The sequence below is a fragment of the Ruditapes philippinarum genome, unplaced genomic scaffold (genome assembly GCF_026571515.1).
Source record: "Ruditapes philippinarum isolate M1 unplaced genomic scaffold, ASM2657151v2 ctg1845_1_1_1_1, whole genome shotgun sequence".
NCBI lineage: Eukaryota > Metazoa > Mollusca > Bivalvia > Venerida > Veneridae > Ruditapes > Ruditapes philippinarum.
Window position 1 is genome coordinate 103,797 of NW_026860279.1, and position 19,795 is coordinate 123,591.

Here is a 19,795-nt window from a genome sequence, read left to right on the forward strand (position 1 = left end):
GAATAAAAGTGAGTATTGGATTTCATTTGTTGTAGGTCATGTCACGTACACACGTTTCGTAAATATTGCTGAACTTAGTTACAAGGTCACGAACTTACAGACACACTGTATATAATAGTTATAGAATATATACGAGGACTTTACCGCCTGGTATCAGCGTATGGGGCGACAACAAGGGTCAATCATAGGAAATTAATCGAGACGGAACGTCGAGATTAATTTCCATGATTGACCCTTTTGTCGCCACATGCGCTGATACCAGCCGGTGAAGTTCGAGTATTTATTCTGTAACAGTTCTGTTTTATCGCATGACCACATGGAGATTTACGCTCTCTCGTAATATTTGCTTTATCTAAACATATAAATATTTTTAGAAATACACACAGAAATACACCCATTAGATGCCGTTGAAGGAACTGGACAAAAATAACCATTTGACGAGGTAAGTTGATGCATTCTTTCTTAATGCAAAATATTAATCATCTTTCCAGCTCATTTTCAAAATATAATCTAGGAAATATTGTCGATAAGAATCCCGGTATTATATTTCAGAGGTATATCTTGTACGCGTATTTCTTTTAAACTAACGACAATGTAGTGATTTTTACTTAACACTACCTCCATCTATTAATAATTACGCTAGAATATTATGTTCATTATGTGTAGTGATTTACTGATTGAATCTTCTGTAAAACGAAGGCATTGTTTAAAGTTAGATAGATTCTTTTTCAGGTTTTGAAAAAAATATCGAGATTTTATGTAAATATTTTTTTTAAAAGTTTTGTCAACTGTGTAATGTTTTGTTTTGCTCCTTTTCAGGTATGCTCACTTTATTATTTGAAATAAAATAATAAACTGGGCATGCGCGAGAAAGTGTACTGATACCTCATTAAGAGCACCCCAAAGCGTTCAGAGCACCCCAAAGTTTTCCAATACTGAAATTTGGAGAACGCCGATCTTCAAAGGAAAGTTGTGGCGGTCATGCGATATGAAGAAATAAATCTTCTTTAATTCTTATAATTTTAATGCGAATTTCTATTGGTCGGAACAATTAAATAAGGAATTGTTTTACTTTATGATTGTCCATATATTTGTAAGATTTTAATGTTAATGTATGGTATATTAAATTTATTCATGACAAAACCAACATAGTGGGTTTGCGACCAGTATGGATCCAGACCAGCCTGCGCATCCGCGCAGTCTGATCAGGATCCATGCTGTTCGCTATCAGTTTCTCTACTTGTTAAAGGGATTTTAAGCGAACAGCATGGATCCTGATCAGACTGGGGGACAGGACATGACCCCAAGCGTCTGTGGTAATGATATATGAAAATCAGCGAAATTTCAAAGTGAATATTTTCCGATTTTGTTTGATGCAGGGGCAAAAAGCTAGTACAGAACAAAGCAGAACATTCATTTTATTTTGAATTAATTAAGCATATACAACTCATCTTCATATACAACAATAAATACATGCATGAAAATGAAAAATGAGAATGCAGATCAATAAATGAAATAACTAGTGAGAGTGTAATACAACCCATGTAATATTATACTATCAATACACCAAGGTGGTCTTATAATTCATTATCCGGCATTAAATGAATCAAATATTAATTTAAAAGCTTTATTACAATATATAGCTTATTTTGTTAACACTGACTTCCTTTTTGAGTTCAGCAATATTAAAAATTTAAACATGCTAGGGTTTCTTGCAAAATAGTTGGATATATACTGTTTCCTAAGAGAATCATACATAGAGCAAATCAATAAAATATGATATTCATCTTCGATGTCATTATTGTTGCAAACAGAACATTTTCGGTTACTTATGTCTACCCGTTGTGAGATGATAATCTGAGTTTACCTAATGTATTTTTTAATTTTATAGAGTCAACAATATCCATGTATTTAAACCTGCTAAAAATCGGTTTTAATATTTTTATACAAAAAAAAAAAACAACAACAAACAAAAACAACTTAGAAGAACAAATATGTACACAAGAATGCTTATGTGTTTTATAAATATCTTTTAACCCTTTCCCTCATGAGCATTTTGTGAAAAATGACCGTTTTCATTGAAAAGCCTCCAGTTACAAAGTCAAACTGCTATGAAACTATGAAAAATGCTTCAATACTAATCAAACTTGGCACAAATGTTGACTCGATCATTGCCTCGACATGCTCATTTTTAAATTTCATGTTACCATGGCAACGAGGGAACTTCTCAAAATTGTCAAAAATCACTATTTTTCATCAAAATTGATTTCAAAGTGCTGCAACTTCTCAATGGATTGAGATAGAGTCAAAGGCTTTTCAGCGTTGGTTACACATTACCTGATGATCGACCTGGGGTCATTGTTTAGCCTCTCACAAGTCCAAAATTTTCTTGGCGATGAGGGGGACTACCGCCCCCCTTCAAGCCCCCCAAACAGAATTGGGCACAACCCCCTGATGTACCTTTTTGATGGGGGCGGCGCCGAAAAGGTGATCACTTTTTTAGCAACATTTCCCAAACAACAGTATTAGGGGCGTAAATAGGGTATTTTTTCACTGTTTGAGGCCTCAAAAAAAAGGGGGGGGGGTCAAAAAGCCGTCAAAACACGTCTATATGAGGGAAAGGGTTAAACGACCATGTAGGACTTGTATAAATATATAAAGCTGAAATGATTCTGGATACATCCACACATCATTTAATCCCGCACATGACTTTAGGCAACCAATTTACAGTATTAGTTTTTTTTAACTCTATCTCCAATCTCCGACAATTAAAAATATAATTTGATATACAATTGCAAACAATAAAAGAGTTTTTGTTGACATTTTCACATTGAGCATCCATTTACAGAATTTCCTATGCATAATTTCAAAATTTTCCGATGGCATGCTACCCCATACCTCACAACTATAATTTAGAATCGGTAGAACATATGCATCAAACAAGTAGAACATACTATCAATAGGAACCTGCTTATCTCTTGTTACATTTAATAATGAGCTCATAGCCCGTAGTGCTTTACCTTGTAGTGTGTTGGTCGCTGGTATGAACGCAAAACAATACCTAGGTAATTAAACGTTTTTACAATCTCTATCTAGATTTAACCCCCCCCCCATCTGTCCACTTATAACTTTTATTCAAAACTCCAGCTTTTCTAAACACAACACTCTGAGTCTTATCTACATTAACAGTAAAGATGCCATTTGTTACAATATTTTTCTAAACTATTTAAGGCATTTTGTAAACCTTGAGCAGATTCAGAACAGATAACGGCGTCATCTGCAAATAATAGCAAATAAATCGATATCTGATCTAATGTTATACCATCATCTTAATTTTCTTGCAGCATATTTTCTAAATCATTCAAAAAGGGACTGAACATAATAGGTGAAGTTATCTCATCTTGAAAGAGATCCATTTCGCTACTGAAAAATTAAGACAACGTAAGTTACATGTTCCACACACAATTTAACAACTTTATACATTAAATATATTACAGAAAACAATTTTGCTTCAATACCACATTTTATCAATTTATACCATAGGCAGCCAGTTCCTGTCAATTATATTGTATGCTTTTTAAAGTCAATATAAAAAAGCAAAATAGTTTCTTCTTATCATTTATAAACATTTTAATCAAAGAATGTAATATAAAATAGCATCGACACTGCTATAATCTTGTCACTGCACACAAAGAAGAAAGTAACCTGTGTTAAACTGTCAATAAAAATGGCTGTTCTTGTTTACCTCTACTTCTTTCAAAAAATAGATAATCAATGGCACCAAGGTCCATGTTCATTCAGCGTAATAACGTCATACACTACAGTATGCAACTCATTCATAGAATGACGACATAATAACTTACATGAGTGAAATGAGGATGAGGTTTAATAATATTTCACTTATGTCAACACTATGCCGTACGGTCCAGTGTAATACGTAGGAAAGATAATAATTCAAAATAAAGATTACATAAAATCGTAATCGAGACAAAGTATTGCTTAAAATCAGATAGCTAACACTACAATATTTCTCAGAAGTAAAACTGAATATTTACTTTAGATTTAATTAAAACTACAAATGCTGTAATGCTCGACGGTGCAAGCTCCATCGTTCCATCGGAAGTTCCAATTAGGAATCAAGCTCAGGCAAGCATCATCATTATTGACCGGATACGGTTGTCCCCACCTCCAGTTTGTAAATCCGCTTCCAATCAGTGATCCATCTGCCCATTTAAACGTGCTTTCTCGTCCACCAAGCCCGACACCACCTGTCCATATGACTTGATCACCTAAAAAGACAGGAACGATGCCTTTTGTTTTATTCTATATTTTTATTTTTTATATGTTTGTATTTTGTTCATTGTGCAAGTACCATAAACAAACTGTATTTCTTCTATGAAGATCAACATAATCAATAATTCATAAAACTGTTTGAGCACGTCTACATGGACTTAATGCATTTTTTAAATTCCAGTTTCTAAAAAGAAATTATGAAGAATGTTTATAAGTGACTATAGGCCTGGTTTTATTGTGTATTACATGAACAATTATTTTGATTATCAAGGTTTCAAGGTTTCAAAATTTATTGGTTACCGACTTGTAAAATGTCTTTGGCCATATTTTCAATAAACATATATGGCAATTCCACTTACAGTCAGCAAGAACAAACTGCATCAGATAATTATTTTCAGCAGACGTCTTAATTGATACTAACTGCGCGCCGAAGTTTTCGCAGTTTTCCTGCAAATTTAAATGATAAATGCGTAAGTAAATGATGTGTAATTTCCAGTGAAAATTCTACTTTATGATATTTACGAGTAGTGCTTTAATAAACTTTGAACTCTGAACTTGATGTTATTGAATCTATATCTCTATTTATAATAATTAATAATAATTATTTTGTTTGTTTGTTCAAAGTTTGATATTAACTACTTTAACTGAAGTGGTAAGTTAAAATAAAGGAAGCTATCATATTTGAAATTCTTAAACTTAAAACACATATCAACTAGTTTTCATATATGAGAACAAAACACATTTCAAATTGAAATAACAAAAAAAACCTCCATATTATTTTTGTTATCTGATAGGACGAAGTTATGACAACATGAGGTTATGACAACATCGTAGCCGTTATGTTTAATAATCGATATTCTATTGAAATATCCTAACGCAGCATTGGCAGATAATAACTCATTTTTACCTTTCCTATAACCATGGGCTGGTAAAATGGCTATTTTATTATTTTCCATTAAAATGTGATACGATTTGATAATTCCTTATTTTTTCTTAAATATGTTCATTTTACAATCCAAAGTCTAAATAAAGAAAAACTTTACATCAGCCAAGTCGTTAGTATTTGTTTTGAGATAACATCGCATTGTCTACCACATTTGAATAGTTTTACTTCTACCTTAAATTCATTTTGATCAGTGAAATTAAATATTTTATTCTTCAAGCATTTTAATAATAAAAAACATATCAGAAAAATACCTGGGCGCTGCTCCTTGTCAGTAACTGTTTCACTAGCCAATAAACAGTCACTGTTGAATTGGCTCCTTTGGAAGGCAATGGTGAAAGATATAGTAACATTGTAGTTAATAAGTTTAACACAAATAAATCAAAACTAACCTGACAGAAATTCATATTAAACAAAGATACAAATAACGTACTTAGAGAACAGATATAAAGTACATAGGTCCCTTATTCTAGTTTATGTTTGTTTGTTTGTTTGTTTCATTTTAATCCTTTTCCCAACAGTATTTCAGTCATATAAGCGGGTAGTTTCCTAACCATCGTTCCTGGAGAGTTACACCAGTACTAGACTACCTTCCTCCGCGCTAAACTGCCAAAGCATTTCCCGGGGATCGAACCCACGCCAGAGAGGTATCTGGATAAGAAGTCATCGACTCTAACCCCTTGACCACGGAGGCGGTACTATTCTATTCTAGTTTAACTTCAGTGATTTTAAAGAGAAGAATTTCAGATAATGGATCAATTATTGCATTCTTTTTCATAAAAATACGTAAAATGATACATATGTACGTTAATATCATTTTCTTTTCCTGTGTAATATAACATTTAAATTGTTATTGTCATCATTTATGTTGCGTTTTGCTCGTCTGCTTTGATTGAATTTCTTTTTGTTTGATCGCTGTTACTAGTATACAATATTGACATATGTACGAGTATATGGAGACAGTCTATCAAGGCATCTTTCCTAATTTTAATGTCGACATAAACGGTTCTTTTGCAAATATATTGAAATGTAGTTAAACAGTGGTTGGTTTTCACGGAGAAAAATGTACAAGATATCGACATATTTGCTATTTTTCTCGAATAAATCTATGAAAACTTTATATTTTAATAACATAAGTTTGTCTGTTTACCAAAATACCGTTAAAAGTTTTTATTAAGGTTGTCAGACTTCGAAAGGTTTATTTTAAGAGCAATATTTCACAACATGAAATAACTATTTAGTATTAAAGTGTAAATCATCGGAGGCAAATGAATAAATTAAAATTAATCTTACCATAGAATGTATAATTTGCAGACATGTTCGAGTTTTGCTGTGTCAAGTACCTGGCCGAACAAAGTATGCAGTGTTGGTTGGCTGACTGAAAAAAGACTCCGGTGCAGTTACTTTTTCAAGCGCAAATATTAAGACACTCCATTTTGCTGACAAACGTTAACGTTCGGACAAACGTTAGATTGTATAGAAGACATGCGTTTGTAGCCGATTTGTATTCCAGCAATTACTAAACAAAACTTAATAACAGTTATTAGAATAACCAATGGTTGTACATGTATCAATTCCATTTTGATCAACTGTTAACGGGTGTAAAGATTTGGTAAAACTATAAAATAGATAAATTTTGAATCGTTATTTCCCAACAACCATCTCGCCAAATCACGTGTGAAAACTATAAATTATATGAATAATATATACCAAACATGAAATTTCAGACAGGGACAGAAACGTCGAATGTCCTGCTAGGTAAGCCACATTAAGCTCAACATTCGATATACGAAAATGTATTAGTTTTCCTTAAATAAATGATGACTTAAACAATCAACAGTCAGATTAAAAAATTCGAGCTAAACAATCAACATTCACCTCAACATTCTACCCCATGGAGATATCCTTCTATTATCAAAACGATTGTTAAACCAAACAATCAACATTCTAATGATGTTTAGCTAGACAATCGCCATTCAGCCAGACATTAAAGTACGTGCAACAAAAATGGCAACAACAACAACAACTACACAACTACATCAACAAAGAATATAAATATGAAAATAAATTAGAAGAAACTTAATGAGATTTTCATGAGAAGTATAGAAAATGCATCCTCTATCACGCCTACAAACACCGACTTCAGCGCTACTATGCCTCAGAAATGCTTCTATTATTATTTCTCAAAATCTTTTAATTTTTGGTGTCCTGTAATATTTTTTTAAAAAGTTGCTCATTGGCCATTTGCCCGATCTTTTACTTCTGTTGCTTTTTGAAGTTAGTATCGTTATAGTGATTGAGTATTTTATATGGAAGTCAAAATACTACTTTGTTAACATTTTTCTACCTTAATGACAAATAATTTCAAATTCAGCTTTACATTCTTTTTTGTAATAAGCGTCTAACATGCTCTAAAAACGATTTTTGATACGTTATAATACTCATGTTTGCCTTGCCCTTTCTAAAGTAGGAGGAATTCATTTATTTCTGAGGCATAATTTGCGTTTAACGCTCTACATACTGGGAAGATCTAGTAAACATGTGCACATCAAAACGTTAGCAGGCAACATATCATAACGGTTGGAAGTTTTGGTCGGGGTTACAATTGACTAGACATTTGACTAACAATTACATAAGTAAAATATATATAAGGTCCGTTTGCAATAATGTCTACCCTCTGTTAGCTAATACATGGACACTTTCATATGTACGATTTTTTTTATTTTTAATAACGAGCATGTAAAATATAACACAAAATTGTATTTTTTTAAACTTATTTATACTCGTATCTTCAAAAATAATCGCATTGGAATTTTCGCCTATGAAATGAACATCTGTGTTTTAAAATATAATATGCTTTAATTGCAAAAATCATAGAGCTAAAGTATATCTGCGCAATAATTGATATCATTTTTAAAAACGGACATTTAATATATAAAAATATAGCTTAAACTACTTGGCATAACTACTTTCTTATTAATGTTTCTATATTTCAAAATGATCGTATCTGGTCCCTACGAAAGGGTATTTTCGCCTACGAAATGGACAAATATCTGCTTTGAACATCAGAATTAATAACATGTTGTATCAATGTTCGCTTCCACACATATTTCGAAGCAAAAGTCCCTTTTTCAGATAGAGCTGGAGTACATGGGAAAGATTAAATTTTTGATAAATTTTAATTACAATTTTTATGATAATCCAACTAATTAATTAAATTTATAGTTTTATGTCAAATGTCCCACGTCAGTTGTAGCTATGTCCATTAAGTTGAAAATTGAAAAAGGTGTCGATTTCGTAGCCGAAACTCTATTTCGTAAAGGCATCTACTTAAAAAATCAGCTCTTCAGGTTAAAGGGTATGCAGAAGACATAAAACAGTGAAAAAAGGAGATGGATATCTCCCCGTTTGGATTTTATTTTCAGAGTGTGCATTGTTTATTTATGTTAAAGAGGGAAGAAATAATGTAGCATGTATAGATTGATTTGTCTCTTATATTTCTGTATTGAAAGGCATACGTATTTTATTATGTTTTAAACTACAGTTTTATATCATGTTGTACGTATGAAGAGACATTAATAAACTATTTGACTTGACTTGACTTGTGATTTTAATTATTGACATTGATATAATTATACTTCATAGTTTTCAAACAGGTGTAATAAAGTGTATGTTAATTATGAAATTATGACATGCATTTAATTCAGGTGTGTGATTACAGACTTGTGTTGGGTTTTGATTGTGACGCAGTCAATTTTTTGTTGAGAAGCCTTGAAAACTTGGACTTTCCTTTTAATCATTTAGTGACTAAATACTATACATTGTAAGGTTTTGATTTACGTAGTGTGGTAGTGATGTCAATGAAGAAAATTATATACATTAAGATGTATCTGCTTATCTAGAAATAAATAAAGCTGTGTTATGAAGTAAGGAATTTATAAATCAATAGTGCGTAATAACCTTAATGAAATGACTGCACCTTTTGAATATAATACAAGAACAACGAGTAATTAATGTAATAATGTTTTTAGGCTTTTATTGTTGATGTATTTTAAAGCAATGTAACACAGCAATTAGTTAATATTATAGTATGAGTCGAGGTGCGTGCCCATGTAACTCACGCCATTTTTCAGGAGGGCCTAATTTTGGTTATCATCATGACTTCTTTAATTTAACATGAATATCAGCAATTTGGGTTCAACTACTCAAAATTACCAAGATATGTCAAGATATCATTAGTTGATCTCACTTCTATATATCAACTGATAGCCATGTCATGCCCTACTTTAAAGTGACATCATCCCCATCCAAGGGAATATAGTGAATGGGCAGGAAAGAGTCAAAATAACTTAATATTTAGCCAGTGCCATAATTCCTTTAAATTTTAAAATCTACTCCGCATGAACGACAAATAACTCACGTGACCCAAGGAAATTCTATTTCTGTAAATATGCACCGGAATTCACCTGCAACTTCAAATCTATAAAAAGAGTGGGGCAGTCTTTTTTATATTTTAGCAGTTGTACCTTTTTTCCTTAACATTATTTTTTTTCCAATATCAACTGTTGGTCAATTACCATTATAACTGTCAGTCATTTTGAAATAAATGCTAGATTTATGATTTATCTCAACTTGACAATGAAAAAATGAACATAATGTCCATTTAATGTACCCAAATCTTTTCAGTCCGAAAGAGCGCAATTTTAAATGTGTATCATTTAAAGGGACTCCACTGAGGTTTAAAAGCCTAAAAACATAACATTTGCATTTCGTACATAAATGAGCTGGGGTACTTTAAACAGAAATATATGCAAAGATAGTTAAGAAATATACTTTGAAATAAATTGAAAATCGTATTTTTATGCTTTTCTTAGCCTGATTTGAGTGAAAAGTGCGCGAATGATCTGTGGTCTTAACCTACATCAAATGGTACATTTATCTGGAAAAAATATTTTCACAGTCCCATCATGTAAAAAAAACCTCAGAGGAGTCCCTTTACGGATGGTATTATAAAAAAAATTACTAGATAATATTTTGAAGGAGAAAAAAAAGAAAAGATATCAATATAATATGATCAATAATGATTGACTATTTGGCATTGCTGATAAGTATACTAGGTTTAATTCCTTACAGTAACCCATTAAAATTATCATGATTGATTAAATATAGTAATTGCTGCATAATGCACAACTTCATTAAGATTCATTATTACATGCTTGCAAAGTCCAAAGCTGCTGACTAGTATATATTTGATTATAGACTAACAGAATAAAAATTATTTCATTGATAACATGTTTACGAAAGATTTAGATATCCAATTTATTTCTTCAAGGAAATATTGATTAAAAAAAAAATAAAATTTAAAGATCCTGTATCGCATTTTTTATGGTTGTTCATCATAAATATGATGCTCAAAAGAACATTTATTAATATTTTAGGTTTCAAAAATCTTTATTTGTAAAGATATAACCGAATTTAACATTTCATGTAAATAAAGGGAGGTAATAAAAAATAAATTATTTTGTATAAAGTTTAAGTCAAATTTTCAATAAGAAATTAATGCATATATTTTAATGATAACATAATATGTACAAATATTTGCAGTACATATTTTACATATGTTTTATAAGCATAATTATATACATGTATATATTTAATATGTTTTGTTCTAAATCTATATTGATAAGTAATTGCCCGAAAATGCGTCCGTATTTTAATTTTCCCCATGGTCTGGTGAATATTAAGTTGAAACCAGATAAATCAGTGCACATGCATTATGTATGATTGTATTCGCACAAAATTTCGTGAACATTGATTAAAAATTTAAAGTTTTACCTCACAGGAGTTAATAGAGTAATCTGACAATTATGAATACATTGTAACAATAAATGAGCCTCGTCACGACAAAACCAACACAGTGCGTTTACGACCAGCATGGCTCCAGACCAGCCTGCGCATCATGGCAGTCTGACCAGGATCCATGCTGTTCGCTTACAAACCGTATAACAAGTAGAGAAACTGATAGCGAACAACATGGATCCTGTAACGGATGATGCATTTCGCGCATGCCCATTCTGCGAAGGGCAAAAAGACTATATTGTGGAATACTTAAAGACTTTGATAGACGTGATTTTCAGTTATGTCAGAAAGAAAACATAAATTTTTGAATGAATTAAAGCGGTAAGTACTTCACAGGTGAATTGATATTTGTAACAAATAGCCGGACGAATGATATAATGACCAAAAGACGCATCAAGTCTTCTGTTTAAAGTATCATAAGACGACTTTTTCATTAGTAATTGTAATTGAAGATAGATTTTTATTACCCCTGTATTTATTGTCATACATAATATTACACAATTTGGAGTGCAGGACAAAAACCTTCCTGGACAAAAGCCTTCCCATCCAAATCTGACAAGGCGAACAAAGACCCCTCTTGAAAATAACAGGGCCTGTCAAAATGACTGGGCGGACAAAAGCCCTCCCGTGAAAATAAAAAGGCGGACAAATACTTCAATAGAATTCTCCACAACAATAAATCTATGCGATTTTGGCTCATTTGAATCTTAATATAATTTCTTTGATAAATAAACAACGTTTTTTTTGTAATCTGGAACGTTAACACCAGTGTTCATAAGCAGATCAATAGCATGTACATTATGTGTCTTTTAATAGCAAGGTTTTAAAAAACGTTTGCTGCTGTTATCAAAAAAAAAACGAACACTCAAATATGTAATGCAATTCATCACAAATGGATCTATCACACGCCTGTTAAGTTTGATGCTATTCCAACTTCTGGTTTCTGGCAATTTGTTATTTTTTGTTCTAAATTTTATCATATATTGTAAAAAAATTGATGGAGTTTTACAAGATATGTTTCAAAACAAACATTATGTTTTAATAATCTATAATTTGTGCATTTACTAGAATTCTCAATACCAGAAAATAGATATAAAAACCTAATGAGGAGTTTTAAAGTCCTACGTAGGACTTACAAACATCTACATAGGACTTTATAACTCCTACGTAGGAGATAAAAAAGCCTAATTAGGAGTTTATAACTCTTACGTTGGACTTTATAACCCCTACGTAGGAGATAAAAAGCCTAATTAGGAGTTTATAACTCCTACGTAGGACTTTAAAACTCCTACGTAGAGGAACACTTATAAAGTCCTACATAGGAGTTAAAAACTCCTACAAAGGACTTTTAAACTCATACGTAGGACTTTAAAACTACTAAATAGGTTTTTTTAACTCATACGTAGGAGTTATAAAGTCCTACATAGGGCTTATAAAGTCCTACGTAGGAGTTTTAAACTCCTAATTAGGCTTTTTTAACTCCTACGTAGGAGTTATAAAGTCCTACGTAGGAGTTTGTAAGTCCTACGTAGGACTTTAAAACTCTTAATTAGGTTTTTATATCTCTACGTAGGAGTTATAAAGTCCTACGTAGGACTAATAAAGTCCTACGTAGGACTTACAAAGTCCTACGTAGGAGTTATAAACTCCTAATTAGGCTTTTTTATCTCCTACGTAGGAGTTATAAAGTCCTACGTAGGAGTTATCTTTTTTTATAGAACATGTTAAATTGGCACCAGGACGCTTCCGTAATAAAGTCCTACGTAGGAGTTAGGTTTTTTATCTCCTACGTAGGAATTACAAAGTCCTACGTAGGACTTACAAAGTCCTACGTAGGAGCGTAGGAGTTAAAAAGTCCTACGTAGTAGTTAAAAAGTCCTACGTAGGAGTTTAAAAGTCCTACGTAGGAGTTTAAAAGTCCTACGTAGGAGTTATAAACTCCTAATTAGGTTTTTTTATCTTGTGTGTAGGAGTTACAAAGTACTACGTAGGACTTTTAAAGTCCTACGTAGGAGTTTTAAACTCCTAATTAGGCTTTTCTAACTCCTTTTTTATTTTTATAGATCATGTTAAATTGGCACCAGGACGCTTCCGTACGTAAATGATATAAAACATTGAAACATATTTTTAGTGTAGAAGTATACGTTTGAATCTTTTTTCCTACACACATTATGATTCCCTATATATTTATATTACGTGACTTAGATTTCTTACATTTCCAGTAAGAACTAATGTTAAGTTAGGTTTTAGGGTGAACTTTACGTAAGATAATGTTTTTCTACGGAGTTTCCTTTTTTCTCCGGCTTTATAGGATATTTGTTCCTATATATTATGTTTCTTTGTTTCAATTGAACTAATATATACAGGAGTGTGTATAACTAGTCAAGGGTAGGACTAGTTTTAGGGAGTTTTATATGATTTATAAGTGAATCTGTGATAGTTAAGTATAGTATGTGACACAAATTGGTATAATTTTATGTTGAAATCAGGGCGTGCATCTTTTTGTAGTTTTTTGTGGCCCTTTTAAAGAGTATCTGATATCTTTTTGAGATTAAAAGGGAAATACATGAACTTGCTATAATTAGATACTTTCAAAACCGTTAAAACTTAAAATTAGAAATAACTATCAATAACATTTACATTTAAAAATTTCAGAGCTGTTTTGTCATTAGCGTACGTTTTATAGCACCAATTCCCTGATTTTCAAACTAAATGGTGGGTTAATGTTTCATGCTTCACTTTTTTGATGGCGAATTTGTCTAGAATATAAATTTGTGGGTTATTACGTACATACTTGTTTTTATTTCAACTTTTTTTTATCAATTTAATGAATCATATAAATTATTGTAGAAATCCTGGAAAAAAACAGTCTGTAACTAAACAATTTAATTTATGTAAATGTTATAAAAGTACAAATTATATAGTATAATTATCATAAAGTCTTACCTAAGACATTTAACACTTGATTTATATTACCTGAAAAGCTATAGACGTTCTATAAATAGAACAGACGCTGGCATTAGTTACGAATGGATACCACGGATACGGTGCAGCATAATGACGTCAATTTTAATATTAAGAACTTATAAAAACAATGGATACATTTGTTGTGGATCATAAATATACTATATTATAATACACAGTTGTTTTTGTTTATACTATGAGATATTTCTAAGTTTGTAATAAAATATATTGTTAATTGATATTTGTCTTTTTTATTTTCAGGATAGAATTAAGCTACTATTATCAATAACGCCTCAACAACAACGCCACTGAAAAACACATGTTCGGTTGTTTTGAATTACCTCCCTTATTCCACTATAGGACATACAGATTTACTCGCCTTTAAGATAAGGCGTTTCAAATTATCCCAATTCCTTATTTCAGACATTAGTTCAGTATAAGGCGATTCGAATTATCCCCCTATTCCTTTATTTCATTAAAACAACCTTATTTCATGCATTATTCAGAGAGAAATGCGTACCTTGATAAAACCACTGACATACTTTAAGGTATTTCAGCGTACGACTAATCTAAAGAGTGAAAGGTTCCTGTAGGCATCCACCAAATCCCTTGTACAGTTACGCCTTGTGTGAACGATATTAAACAAAGCATCATATTTCTCAAACATTTATCCACCACTCGAAGTGGAGATATTGTTCTCTACCAGACACATAATTGCAATTTCTATTTTATTCAATACATACAACCGTTCCACTTTGATTGGCTACGACAGACAAAACTCGTGGGATCCTTATAGGAGCAAGAACGATGTCTCCAAATATAAATTAACTGAATTATGACATAAGAAAAGTAATAAAAAATATTTACTGAAGTCTTATGTCAAACATGTATCATTAGTAGTCTAGTAATAGAAGGAATGTTCGCTAAAGACATAAGTGTACTTGCCTGGCACATATTGTGCTAGGATTGCCTACATTATGCATACATATTCATGTTTAGTAAAAAAAATGTGTTGCATTCCTGGTTATCTCATTTACAGTTATACAGTCATGATCTTTAGAATCATACTTACGTCTTGATTTATTTGTCCTATCACTAATTTGGTCGTTTTAGCAGTTAGAAGAGTCAATATTTACGTAAGTTCCCGCCCGTCTTTGGAATAATACATGAAATTACCAGCTATGCTAATAAGCCTTAAAATCAAATGACAGAAATTTAACTATATAGCTATGCATATAAAGATATTGTTCTTAAAACAAAACATCATATACTTTTGGGTTCCGAAGCACACCACTAAACTATACAATGCATAAAAGGGCATTATTCTGATTTATTATACAATAAACTCAAATTTATTTATAGCGTTGTTATACTATCTTATATGACATGCTTTCTAAACATTCGGTCAGTTTGTACCTTTGTTCATATATCATAAACAAGTTCAAGTTTTATATATTGGTTTTCCAATGACACAGTGAATGAAGAATTTCTGAATAAAGAAATAAATGTTTCTGGTGGATTACATTTAGTATATTTACTGTTAGTTTTGGAAAACTCTCCAGAGTATAGACGACCATGCTACTATAAAAATTTAACGTTTGATAAATAAGGTAAAGACAATTGCAACCGAAGAATAAAATATGGGTGCGTAAAACGTTACTGAAGGGAAATAAGTTATAACTATTTTAATGTTATAATAAATGAAACTATGATTATAGAGAAGTCATACCGTTTGGTTTAAGGGAATTAAAGTATCAACATCTTTCTAACAGTTTGTGAGTATATAAAAATGAATTGACAAACAACTTGTCAAATAAACTTATTAAAAACAAGTTTTGTAACATATAGGACTAGACTGAAATATTGAATGCATTATCAAAGACGAAATAATTAGCAAATAAAAAAAAACAGTGCACTTCATCACGGGGGAGGAAGTGTTACACGAAGGATGGAGTTCTTATGATAACTTGTTTGGAGTTCTTATGATAACTGTCACGGAGTTCCTGGAAAACGTTACGGATTTCTGTGGAAAACTTTTCTATATACTTAGAGAACTCACTTAAAAATGGTTATTTTTAACTTTAAATGGGGAGTTTGAGGTGCTAAATTAAACTTTGATAATTAAGCTTGCCCTACATATTGTATTATGTTTCAGAAAAAATCTTTTAGTCCATATTTCGCCGCCGTTTAAAAAAAAATCTGGTAGTTTTGAGAAAAATTACCAAATTACTTGCTAATTCGTACATATTGACCTTTTCATTTGTGATCTTCTTCGTTGCTAAACTTAATTACCTAATTATTATGGAGAGTTGCAAACATAAAGCCCAGGCTAATAAATTTATACCCGATTTTTCAAATGTTACGGAGTTCTTGCGATAACTCAAAATATGTCCTGGAGTTCTTATGATAACTTTTGTTACTGCCAGTGTGTTTTTGTGCTTAATCACGGCACGTTTAAGCGTATTTTATTAGTCAATAAGTGTGTAAATCATTATGAAGCATAGTACGCTTATCATTTGCACAAAAATTTGGTTATATAACGTTGGTTTTGATCGTGTTTTTCAGTTCAAGAGATATTTTTCTTACCTCCGTTTCTTGTGTTTTTTGTGTTTGTTTTGGTCTTTTGTGTGTGTGTTTGTGTTTTTTTTAATTTTATTGGAATGACTGTAAACATACTTGATGTAGAGCATTTACTTACAGGATAAAAATACGCTTTGAATTTAATACTCAAGCATGATTTCGTCATATATACATTATTCCTGGCAGTTTTAGAGAACATTAAGTAACTATGCTATCGGTATGCATGTGCAAAATAGGAGGTAGTATGCACTACCTTTTATCTAAATTTAATGAGGTGGGTGTCGTCTTTATGTATTCAACGGGTATTTCAATTTGTAAAAGGTATCAGTTTTTGTCAAAGAAACGTATAAAGTTCTATGACAATGATATGACGATAGAAAGTAAGTCTTCAATAAGACATGTGAGTCACCGTAAGGTTCATGCCGTTTATCGACCTTGTTCCTTTCTCTATTAAATCCAATGTAGCATCACGTGACGTACAGCAATTTCCATATTTCGGAAAATTACTGCATACATTTTTCTTATCAAAGTTGGAGTCCTAGTGGAAATTTTGCAACAACTTTTGCTGTAATTGATTACAAAAATATATTGTCGAACTTCTTTCGCTCGAACCCGTAGGGCACGTGCAAATCTGTCGAAGAAATCGGTAGTAATCGGTTGATTTTTTATGCATAAAAAGATCATACATTTCGGGTGCATGGGTGTGAAGGATATCCCGGTTATATACGATACATGGTATATAATGATACAATTTACTTAGCCGCTTCTTGAGGGAAGCCCAACTACTTATTGTCTGCTTTAGAAAGGCGGTTGCTTAAAACATGTAACTGAGAAAAAAAGTGTAAGTTTTAAACAATTTTTCCTTGGCGGTTTAAGCCATGTTACTGCTGAATACAGGTGACCGCTGATTCAGGTTTTCCTGAAGATTTTTGTTTGTTTGTTTGTTTGTTTCATTTTACGCCTTTTCCCAACAGTATTTCAGTCATATGGGCGGGTAGTTTCCTAACCATCGTTCCTGGAGAGTTACACCAGTACTAGACTACCTTACTCCGTGCTAAACTACCAAAGCATCTCCCGGGGATCGAACCCACGCCAGAGAGGTAACTGAATTAGAAGTCATCGACTCAAACCCCTTGACCACGGAGGCGGTCGTTCCTGAAGATAGCTTAGCACATGTTTATCCTATGTAGACTGTACACCAAAGCAGTTTCATGTCTTCTCCAGATATATTGAATGACGTGTTTTAATTTTGCCACATGGCCTCAATGTTGCATTTGCGGAAACTTATGACATAAAACTTTTGTTGACGGACAGTATACACAGAAACATTTAGTGCATTCGTTGGGTTTTATAATGTCAATATGATTTCGCACAAATTTAATTAGGATCAAAACCATCGTTATATAACCAAATTTTTGTGCAAATGATAAGCGTACTATGCTTAATAATCATTTACACACTTATTGTATGGAATGCCGGTAGGGACATGCCAATTTGCTTATTTGCCAATTGCTGAATTGCTTATTTGCTAATTGCTGATTTGCGTATTTGCCAATGGCTGATAGGCTTAACGACAAATTTGTTTATTTGCCAATTGCTGAATTGCTAATTTGCTTATTTGTTAACCGCTGGTTTACGTATTTGCTTATTTGCCTATTGCTAATTTGCTTTTATTGACTAATAAAATACGCTTAAACGTGTCGTAATTAGGCACAAGAAACACACTGGCAGTAACAAAAGTTATCATAAGAACTCCGGGACATATTTTGAGTTATCACAAGAACTCCGTAACATTTGAAAAATCGGGTATACATGTATTAGCCCGGGCTTTATGTTTGCAAATCTCCACTATAATTAGGTGATTATGTAGAGCAACGAAGAAGATCACAAATGAAAAGGTCAATATGTACGAATTAGCAAGTAATTTGAAAATTTTTCTCAAAACTACCAGATTTTTTTAAACGGCGGCGAAATATGGACTAAAAGATTTTTTTCTGAAACATAATACAATATGTAGGGCAAGCTTAATTATCAAAGTTTAATTTAGCACCTCAAACTCCCCATTTTAAGTTAAAAATAACCATTTTTTAAGTGAGTGTTCCAAGTATATAGAAAAGTTTTCCACAGAAATCCGTAACGTTTTCGAGGAACTCCGTGACAGTTATCATAAGAACTCCAAACAAGTTATCATAAGAACTCCATCCTTCGTGTAACACTTCCTCCCCCGTGTTCATGTATTTTTTACATAAGCTGTCGTCAAACAGTTTTCCATCCCCTAAGAAACACATGGCAACCCTTTTCAGCTCTAAACCTGCTTCATAAATGTATGTTTTTTTGTTTAATCACAAGCCATTAACCTTGGTTAATTCCCCTCGAATCGATTCAGGCATTTTATCGACTATGCAAAAAAAGAAAGAAAAAAAAAGAATAATATTTATGTAATAAACTTCGGGTCAATGTTCTATAAACGTTAGTTAATCTTCTGAATAAATACAATAAATTAATAATGTAATCGTGTTCTAAGATAACTATATGTATGGGATAAGAAACTTGACTATTATAACATCGAAAAAAATTAAACTGCAACTGTGTCATATTTAAGAAGTAGACCGCGTAAATTTAAATTGAGTGAAGTTTAAAACATCAACCCCACCAAATCTTATTTTTTTCCTTCTAATATAATGTTATTGTAAAAAATTAGAGAAAACATTATTACAGCTCTTTTTATGAAGTAGTTAAATTGTTCAATATAATATTAAAACTTTCCAATCATTTTCATCACAAACAGTTATTGAAAGATAACTTTTTCATAAACAGGACATTAAAAGGACAAATAAAGTAAAGAAACCACAGTTAAACTTTGATAATGTGATTTTGTTTGTAACAATTGAAAGAAATATATTAACAGACAAATACTGGAAGGTAGTAACAACCCTCAGTGACTTGTAGTACACTCGTTTAACGTACGAAAACATTAACTTATCCATATGTAATACTTTTTGTTGGATACCAGTTTTGTAAAATATGTATGTTTGATTTTCACATCATGTTGTTATATGTGACACTTTTAACCTGATGATCAATAAAGGTATCTGTCAGTCTGTCTGTCTGTAATACTTTTTCTTGGATTGTCAATTCACATACTAAGTCATGTAT

The 19,795-nt window shown here is 31.8% G+C and overlaps 1 protein-coding gene across 2 annotated transcripts; it reads right to left on the reverse strand.

Annotated features, from left to right (window-relative positions):
- Positions 1–2,613: 2,613 nt before the first annotated feature.
- Positions 2,614–6,679, reverse strand: LOC132759511 (C-type lectin domain family 10 member A-like). 2 transcript variants are annotated; one of them, XM_060751298.1, is made up of 5 exons: positions 6,530–6,679; positions 5,491–5,555; positions 4,653–4,740; positions 4,056–4,289; positions 2,614–3,423 (listed from the first exon to the last, which is right to left on the reverse strand). In XM_060751298.1, exons 1-4 carry the CDS (start codon positions 6,552–6,554, stop codon positions 4,063–4,065), a joined length of 405 nt encoding a protein of 134 aa, XP_060607281.1. In that variant the 5' UTR covers positions 6,555–6,679; the 3' UTR covers positions 2,614–3,423; positions 4,056–4,062. The 2 variants fall into 2 exon arrangements, with proteins under 2 accessions (XP_060607281.1, XP_060607280.1); XM_060751297.1 differs by having other exon boundaries at positions 2,616–4,289.
- Positions 6,680–19,795: the final 13,116 nt, after the last annotated feature.

Excerpts from the sequence above, each read along its gene's own strand:
- LOC132759511 (XM_060751298.1), bottom strand. The coding sequence starts at position 6,554 with ATGTCTGCAAATTATACATTCTATG. Across the intron at positions 4,741-5,490 it reads TGACAAGGAGCAGCGCCCAG|GAAAACTGCGAAAACTTCGG; the intron begins GTATTTTTCTGA and ends TTAAATTTGCAG. Across the intron at positions 4,290-4,652 it reads GCAGTTTGTTCTTGCTGACT|GTGATCAAGTCATATGGACA; the intron begins GTAAGTGGAATT and ends CTGTCTTTTTAG.